The sequence below is a fragment of the Ipomoea triloba genome, chromosome 10 (assembly GCF_003576645.1).
Source record: "Ipomoea triloba cultivar NCNSP0323 chromosome 10, ASM357664v1".
Classification (NCBI taxonomy): domain Eukaryota; kingdom Viridiplantae; phylum Streptophyta; class Magnoliopsida; order Solanales; family Convolvulaceae; genus Ipomoea; species Ipomoea triloba.
The window spans coordinates 15,657,073-15,666,254 of NC_044925.1; the positions used below are offsets into that span (position 1 = coordinate 15,657,073).

A 9,182-nucleotide genomic window follows, 5' to 3' on the forward strand; every position below is an offset into this window, starting at 1 on the left:
AAATTGCTAGGTGGATGTGAATGGTTTTGATTGCACTTTTTCAAGTGATGGAGTGTTTACTCCAAAGAGAAGTATATGGGTATATCAAAAGAGAAACAAAGAAAAAGAACAAGAACAGATATAATCTGTATTATATTGTGCTATGCTCTGCTGGTCCAGCATATGACAATATATAGGCTCTTACAAATCAATAAGACTTCCAAAACAAAGACTTGCTTGAATTGGAAAGTTGTCCCAACGAATTTTCAAGTTTGAATAATTCAATTCACTTTTTTTTGGTAGGAGGAACTAATGATAACAGTTAATTATAAATTATTACCCAAACAAGATTCTTAATTTTTTACAATTGCACCAATTTTTATGTTAATTTTATCTTATACAATTTTAAGCAAGTCTGATGTTCTTGTTAAAATTATCTAAGGGGGTATTTGATCCTGATTTTCATAGGCGTTTAAAAACTTCTTTTAAAAACTTCTATAAACTTTAAAAGTTCAAAGGTATTATTTAAAAAGAAAAAGTTCAAAGGTATTTGATTCAAAGTTTTATGGAGTTTTTAAATGTATGGTGATATTCGATTAAGAGGGTGTTTGACAATTATTTGATAGCTGATAGTTGATTCGTTTAGCTAATAGCGCGATGATAACGGATTGTATTGGCTAGTTTGACCAACTAATAATATTAACAAGTTATAGAAATGTGTTTGGCAAATTAGATATTTATTTCTAATTACACGTAAAATGACCTATAATGGCGTAAGTATGTTGTTCTATTTTGCTTAACTCTTAAAGACAATCACAATCGTTCATCTAGAAAGATCTAATAGATCCGATATAATTTTTTAAAAAATGTGGTTGTAATTTTATAAATAACTCAAACTTTGATGTGCAAGTAATTTACCATTCATATCGGTGAACTTAATTATAATGTTTTGTGCAACTAATAATAACATTAGGTGCAATTAATATTGTTCTTCGATGTACATTATGTTGTTGCACTTTTAATACATTTTACTTGTACTCTGTGAAACTGTTACTAATTTCATATTATTTACAAAAATGAGACCACAGACCACGCAGCTTAAGTACACAAATCACTCACCTTAAGTACACAAACCACGCACCTTATGTACACAAACCACGCACTTAAGATTTTAAAATGGTGCCCCTTAGGTTTCAACAACTCACGCACCTTAAGCATACAAATGACGCACCTTAAAAAGAAAAACAACGCACCTTAAGAAGGAAAACTACGCACCTTAAACTTTAAGTTCACTCACCTTAAGTTTCACCACTGACGCACCTTAAGTACACAAATCACGCACCTTAAGAAGGAAACTACGCGCTTTAAGAAGGAAAACTACGCACCTAAAGCCACCTCACAATCGCACCAGAGAACACCTACCGCACTAGAACACAATTATATATATATATATATATGCACTCAAACTATTCCTTGGAATTTTGTGTGCATTATGCACTGGAATATGAAATTGTGTGCATTTATATTCAAGTCCGCAACTTCTCACGGGAAGAGGAATTTTCATTGGAGCATCACACACACACGCACACACACACACAATATATATATATATATATATATGTGCGGTCATGCACAATCACGTGTTCAAAAATGCACCAGGGTGTGGTGCATTTGTGCATTTCACCTTGGTGCATTTCTGAGCATGTTATGGTGCATTTATGCATATGTAATGGTGCATGATCGCACGTCCCAAGGTTGTGGTACATTTTTGTTGTGCATTGGTGCATTTCTAAACACATTGTAGTGCATTTATGCATACCAAATGGTGCAATCTGCACTGCTCGGTGAGAACAGGTGGCATTATGATATTTTAAGTATTGTTGAAAGCATAAGGTGCGTATTTTCAAATATTAAGGTGCGTCATTTTAACACTTAAAGTGCACCATTTTAATACCTAATGTGTGTCAGTTCTACACTTAATGTGCATAAGGTTCTACACTTAAGATGTGTCATTTGAACACTTAAGGTGCATCAATTTAACACTTAAAGTGTGTCATTTTAACACTTAAGGTGCGTCAGTTCTACAAGTTGGGAAATTTGGTCTTGAAAAATAGGGGTGTTACAAGTTGGTATCAGAGCAGTTCGAACTTTGGGAGCTTAGGTTGCGATAGAGTCTAGGTTAGAATTCTAGGAGTTAATAATATTTTGGGAAAAGAAGTTTAAGGATAAGACTAATACCTAAGATTGAACTTCGCTGTGCGGTTGTGATTTAAAAAATTTTCTAATTGATTATTTTAATGCTTTATGTGAGAAGTTGTTATATGTTGATTTTAGCTATTGCACCCCGAAGGTGTGCATTTTCCAAGCGTATCTTTATGTGTTTTGGTTGACTGTTTGTTTGAAGTATCGGTTTTAAGTTACGAGGATGAGAATTAAAACCGTATCATTCGAACTCAAACTATTAGAATAGAGTCCTATAACACTAAGGACACCTAAAAACCTCCTAGACTATAGGAAAGTTACAGAGAATGATTCTACTCCACACAACACACTAGCCACACATTAATACATCAAATAATATCTAATATGTAATATAACTCACACATCCCCCTCAAGCATAAGGTGGGTAGGCGACCACGTTGAGCTTGCCTCAGAGAGCTGCAAAACGCGAAGCTGGTAGCGGTTTCGTGAAGACGTCAGCTAACTGATCTTTGGTAGACAAAACGTTGACAATAAAATCCCCAGAAGCGACTTTATCCCAGACAAAATGATAGTCGATCTCCACATGCTTGGTACGTGCGTGAAACACAGGATTGGTCGCGAGATAAGTGGCCCCAAGATTGTCACACCATAGAGTTGTTGGTTTAGCGGTATGCAAACCGAGTTCACATAACAATGAAATAATCCACATCACTTCAGCTACCACATCCGCGAGACCCTTGTATTCCGCTTCAGTCGAGGAACATGCCACTATTCGCTGCTTGCGTGAAACCCAGGAAATGAGATTAGAACCCAAGAACACTACATAACCACTGGTTGACTTCTGGTCTACAGGACACCCAACCCAGTCCAAGTCGAAATAAGCATGAATGTCAGAGGTCGTTGACGCGGTGAGATGCAAATCATATTCCATAGTGCCTCGAACATAACGCAGAACACGCTTGACTAACCCCCAGTGATCATCAGTCGGCCTGTGCATAAACTGACACAAGCGGTTCACTGCAAAGGAAATATCTGGGCGAGTAATCGTGAGATACTGCAGAGCTTCTACAAGACGTCGATACTGTGTGGGGTTTCAAAATAGTGGAGTCGACAAGTTAATTGCCTGTGTTACGGCCGCTGGAGTAGCCAGAGGCTTGCAATCAGACATCTCTGCTCGAGTCAAAATATCTTTCATATAACGGCACTGACTTAGGACAAAAATGTCAATGTCGTGAAGAGTTTCGATGCCAAGGAAGAAAGCCGGCTTGCCTAAGTCCCTAATCTTGAAGGTGGAGGATAACCGGCGTAGAAGTGTATCAATGAGGTCGGAGTCATTGCCCATCATGATTATGTCATCTACGTATACTAGTAAGAATATTCGTGACTCGTGAGGCACTGGCGGTGTAGTGAAAGAGAGATATGATTGTAGCATATTTTATAACAAACAAATACCCGAGTATCGGGTTATCGATCCACAGGGAAGTGAGACGTATCAAACACTAGTTACTAATATATTCTTATGAAGCTAATCCTAACGAAATTGATGTTTGATTAATTGCAAATTTAGTAGTAAAAGAAAATAATGAAAGCTAGTTGATGAAAACAATAGAGAGTGGGATTTTCGGGATTGAAGTGTTTAATCTCCGAATGCCAAACTAAGGTGAAATATCTAATTTGGGTTAGACAAGTGTTTAATATGCACTTATGAGGGGAATTATTCCCATAACTCCTACAAGACAAGAAATAGAACAAGCATCTTAAACTACTTAACTAAATACTCTTTTCCAATAAGTAATAGCCAAGTGCAATTGTGGGTGCCCTAGTTTATATCCTAACTCCCATCAATACATAAATTTAGCAATTGAAACAAGCACTTGGATCCTTAATTACAAGCATCAACAATATTAAACACAATTGCATAATAAGTCATCAAACCCAAATGTAAATATACCATTAAAACATGAAGAACAAGGCAAAATAGGGTTCATAAACACTTTTCACCCAAAAATCCCAAAGTTACTTTAGCCAATCACGGCTAGTATTGAATTTAAAGCTCAAATGTTAAAGAGTTTACAAAGACTAAGAAAGTAAAGGAAGGGAAAAGAAATTCTCCCAAATGTAGCTTTTCAAGCTTTCCTTCTCCCTCCCAAAGTCTTTATATCTCCTTGTGGTTACAATCTTCTCCCCAAAAGTTTTGGATCCCTCCTTTACTTCCTTGATGATGAGGGTTAAACAATAAAAATTCTCAAAGAAGGGTTAAGTGCTTAGCACTTATTAAACAAAGAAAAAGGCTCAAGGGGGATGCAATGGATAAAAACATATGATGCGGGTAGGTTTAAAGGCTAAAGGTGAACAAAAAATGGCCTAAGTCATTTCTAAGCATGCAAACAATTAGACTACATTTTAGAGAAGTATTGAGGCAAGTTCTATCAAGCCAATTAATGAGGCAATGACGGAATTCCACATAAACTTTCACTAGCGAAGCACAAACCACTAGATTAGGAATTCTTTCGATTATTAAGTAGTTAACAAGGACATTGGCAAGAAAATAGCTCAATCATGTGTTTCATTTTGATTTCATCAATGACACATTGGAATGCAACAAGCTCAATCAAACAAACCACAAACCGGCAAGAGAGAATAATAATGACTAGTTGGCATGACAAGTAATTTATCAACAAGAAAATCATGACTCATCCAAGTAAAAGCAAAACATATTTACAAAAATTCAAGTGGGGAACCAACAAGCAAATGAGCATATTTTTCAACATTAAAGCACAATTCTTTATTTTTATAGAAACCCAAAGAACAAGACAAATAGGAGTAAGAGTTCAAAATCATTTCAGGAGAAGTTCTAAAACAGTTAAAACTAAATATTAAAAGCAAAGCTGAAAATATAAAAAGGGAAAATCAATTCAACCCCTTCCCCCCACACTTAAAGAGTTACATTGTCCCAATGTAACAAAATAAATCGGGGGAAAGGAATTGAAGGGCATCCCTTGATCTGTTACTGGTTATTACCTTCAAGTGGTGGTGGCGGTGGGAACTGTGAAGTGTAGTACTCAGGGATGAATTGGGGTTCTTGAAGCCATGGTGGTGGTGGTGGGAACTCAGGTGCGCAAATGTACCAACGAACCAATTGACATCATCACTCCTCCTCATATAGCCCTCATGTCTTGTCATAAATTCCTCATGCCGCCTCATAAACTCCTTCTGCCTAGCAAAGAATTGCTCCATGTTGTACTGAGGGGGAAGTTGATCCGGTGCAGGTGTGGCAGGTGGAGGAATATTTGAAGGGTCCTCCATTACTTCATCATCACCTTGGTCTTCATTTTCCTCATCTTCAAAATCATTGACGGGCATTTGTCCATGCCTATATCGGCTTTGAATGTACTGTTGAGAGATAAAATTTTGAGGATGGACCTTGACTTCCTGGTGCGGATCTATTGGCACTCCCACAAGACAGCAAAGCTCGGTAATAAAGAACGGGTGGCTGAGAGGGCAACGTGATTTTTTATCTGATGAAGCAATCTCACGTATGCTGTGATTGATAAGAGCCCCTACGTCAATAGTCTGACGCTTCTTAATGCAGTAGGCCAAAAGGACTTGATCTCTGCGAACATTTCCCCTATGTGAATAGGGGATGAGCTTTGCCTTGATGAAATCTAAGATGCATCGGTCTTGCGGGGAGAAGTATGCATAGTTCATGTGGACAATCATCCCACTTCTAACATTCCATTCGGCTTCGGGGTGGAAGGATCTAGCAATTTCATTCAATTCTCCACGTGTTATTCTGTCAGGCATCAACTCACGGTGATAATAATCCTCTCCATCATAGTTTCTTGTACCGTAGTATGTGTTGATTGCCCGGGGAGAAAAACGCACTTCCACACCCCTAACTATGCACACATTATTTCGTGGTCCATCTTTGGCATTAGCGTAAAATTCACGGAACGCCGAAGCAAATGCCTCACCCGGTTGAGCCAATAGCAAGGGACCCCAATTCCATCTTTCGGGGATAACAAATTCTAACCCCCTTTCTTTCTTGAAATCTCTTGTAGAGATCCAAGTTTGGAATCTTTCAGAAGCATTTGGGGTATTGAAAACTTCAGCTTGTGCCCCTTGAGGTTGTTGTTGAGGTTGTTGGGATGGTTCACCCCTTTGCCTTTTGGGAATTCTCGTTTTTGGGGCCATTCGGAACAACTGCACACCACAATCAAAACACATTACTTGCAAAATTCAAAGAATTATGGATTAGAAAGCAAAATGCAAGTAAATAACTCAAGGACTTCAAAGAATCCCACTTAGGCATTTTATCAAACACTTCATATGCACAATTTTAAACATGAGAACTTGTATAAATTTAGCATGTCATTCCACCCCATTTTTGTACAAAACAAGAGGCACCACCAATAAGACAATTAACCAAGAGCAAATGCAAAATAAACCAACACTAATCATGAAACAAAACTATAGGCATTGAGCATGGAAATTCATAAGCAAGTAAAGATAGTAAATCAATTTTCTTCATTCAAAATTCAAGTGTATTGTATTATGAACAAGTAAGAGCAACACTTAGAGCAAAAAGATGCAACGAAACAGTAACCCAATGCATTTCAATTCATAAAATTCAAAAATTAGCAAAAATTCGTGGGTTAGGTTTCTTACCAAAAAACTATGAAATCAAGAACAAAAAGAAGAGAAATTGATGGAGAAAATGGGTAAGCAAGTTACCTTGAAGCCTTAGGAGGAATTTGGAGTGGAGATGAGTGTGTTTTGAAGGCAAAAGTTGAAGGAAATGCAAAGAAAATCTGGTTGGGGCTGTTGTGCAAAGAAGTAAAATGAAAAAAAACTAGGAAAAATGCTTTAAAACTACCGGTCAAAGTCTGACCAGAGGGTCTTGACGCGTCGAGCCCTACAGATTTAAAAAAAGAACTACGGCATCCACTCGACGCGTCGAGGGTGAGTCTCGTCGCGTCGAAAAATTCCAGAATGCCAGATTTTTGAGCTCTTATTACTTTGACACGTCGAGCCTTGTCCTGGTCGCATCCAAAATTTCCAGAATGCGTTTTTTTTAAACTGTTTTCAACAATAGAACATCAAGCTAACCGCCAACACCAAAACAACACTCAATCAAGAAAAAATTCCACTCCAAAACCATATAAACACAAAAACATAAGGCTCAAGGATTTTCAAAAATTCAGTTAGCATCATGCAATTTCAAAATAAATCAACTAACACTCAAATTTCATATTCACATTCCATCATGCAAAATAAACTAGCAAAAATTAAAATGCAAGAAATTAAAACACTTGGGTTGCCTCCCAAGAAGCACTCGTTTTAGGTCATGAGCTCGACCCCTTATTCATAGTTCATCCTGGGTGATCCGTGAGGCTACCACCATAACTAGCCTCAATGAAGTTCCTATCACAAGTTTTGAGTCCCAAAACATATCCTTGTTCAACTTTCTCCACCATGTGGTTCTTCTCCCTCTGAACAAAAGTAGCACCTCCATGACTTGAAAATTTTTCCACAATTGAAGCCGCTCATCAAGTGCCCTTCCAACATTGGGATCAAAATATTCACCTTCATCATGAATCTTGCCTTCAATCACATCAACCACAAAACACTTTTCAACACAAGGAGATTTAGGCTCATCAAACACATTAAATGCAACTTTTTCTTCTCCAAAGTAAAAAATTATTGATCCCTTCCTCACATCAATCATAGCCCCTGTTGTTGCCAAGAAAGGTCGCCCCATTATGATTGGAAAACATGGGTCTTCTCTAATATCCATAACAATGAAATCACAAGGCACGAAATATTTGTCCACCCGAACCGGGACATCTTCAAGTATTCCAATAGGACTTTTGGTTGACCGGTCGGCAAATTCAAGGGTGAGTTCAACCGGCTTTGGTTCTCCCAAATTTAACCTTTTGCACAAAGATAAGGGCAATACATTAACACTCACTCCTAGATCACAAAGTGATCTATTAATGGTCAACCCTCCAATAACACATGGAATTGTGAATCTTCCCAGATCTCTAAGCTTGGTAGGAAACTTTCCCTCATCATTTATTAGGGCTCGGCATTCTTGTGTCATTGCAATCATTTCTTGAGCACCAAATTTTCTTTTCCTTGAGAAAATCTCCCTTAAAAACTTTCCATAAGAAGGCACTTGAGTGAGTAAATCAAGCAAAGGGATAGACACATTCAAATTTTCAACCAAATTCAAGAATTTCTTCCATCTACACTCTTTAGTTTGACATTGAAATTTTTGGGGGAATGGTAATGGTGGTACGTAACTCCTCTCCAGCTTCAACCCATCATTTTTGTCATGAGTAGCTTCCTCTTTTTCAACTTCTTCTTCAATTCCTCCACTACTCATTCCATTTGGCATTAGCTTGTCAATTGTAAAAGATGGTCCTTTAAGTTCCTTGCCACTCCTTGTTACAATGGCATTAACATGCTCTCGTGGATTTTCAGGGAAAGCGGGCAATTTGCCCGTGACTTGGGTACTAGAAGTAGAGGCTTGGTGGTTGTCAATTTGCCTTTCCAACATTTTGTTATGAGAGCTCAATTGAATCTATCTTCTCCTTCACTTGCCTAAATCTCTCTTCACTCTGCAATTGGGATTTCAACATCATTTCCATCATAGCTTCCCAATTCGGTGGAGGTGGAGCTTCCAAAGCAGGTAGTGGCAGCCTTGGTTGAATACTAGGAGCTTGGAATCCTTGAGTTGGCCTAAATTGTTCTGTTGGGCCCCCTCTAAATTTTTGTTGACCTTGGAATCCCGGGGGTGGCCCTCGATTGCCAAAATTTTGGGGTTTGCCACCCCATTTGGGTTACTCCATGAGAAACCGGGTTAGTTTCTTGATGCATTAGGATTGTAGGCCCCTTGCGGTTGGAATGATTGTTGTTTCCTACCATACCTTACCAAATCAACGTGCTCCATGGAAGATTGAGAACTCGTGTCATCATTAAAGAATTCTCCCGAGTTG

General features: G+C 38.1%; 1 protein-coding gene across 1 annotated transcript; it reads right to left on the bottom strand.

Moving 5' to 3' along the window:
* Positions 1-7,546: 7,546 nt before the first annotated feature.
* Positions 7,547-8,743, bottom strand: LOC116033198. The gene has a single exon (XM_031275956.1). It carries the CDS (start codon positions 8,741-8,743, stop codon positions 7,547-7,549), a length of 1,197 nt encoding a protein of 398 aa, XP_031131816.1.
* Positions 8,744-9,182: the final 439 nt, after the last annotated feature.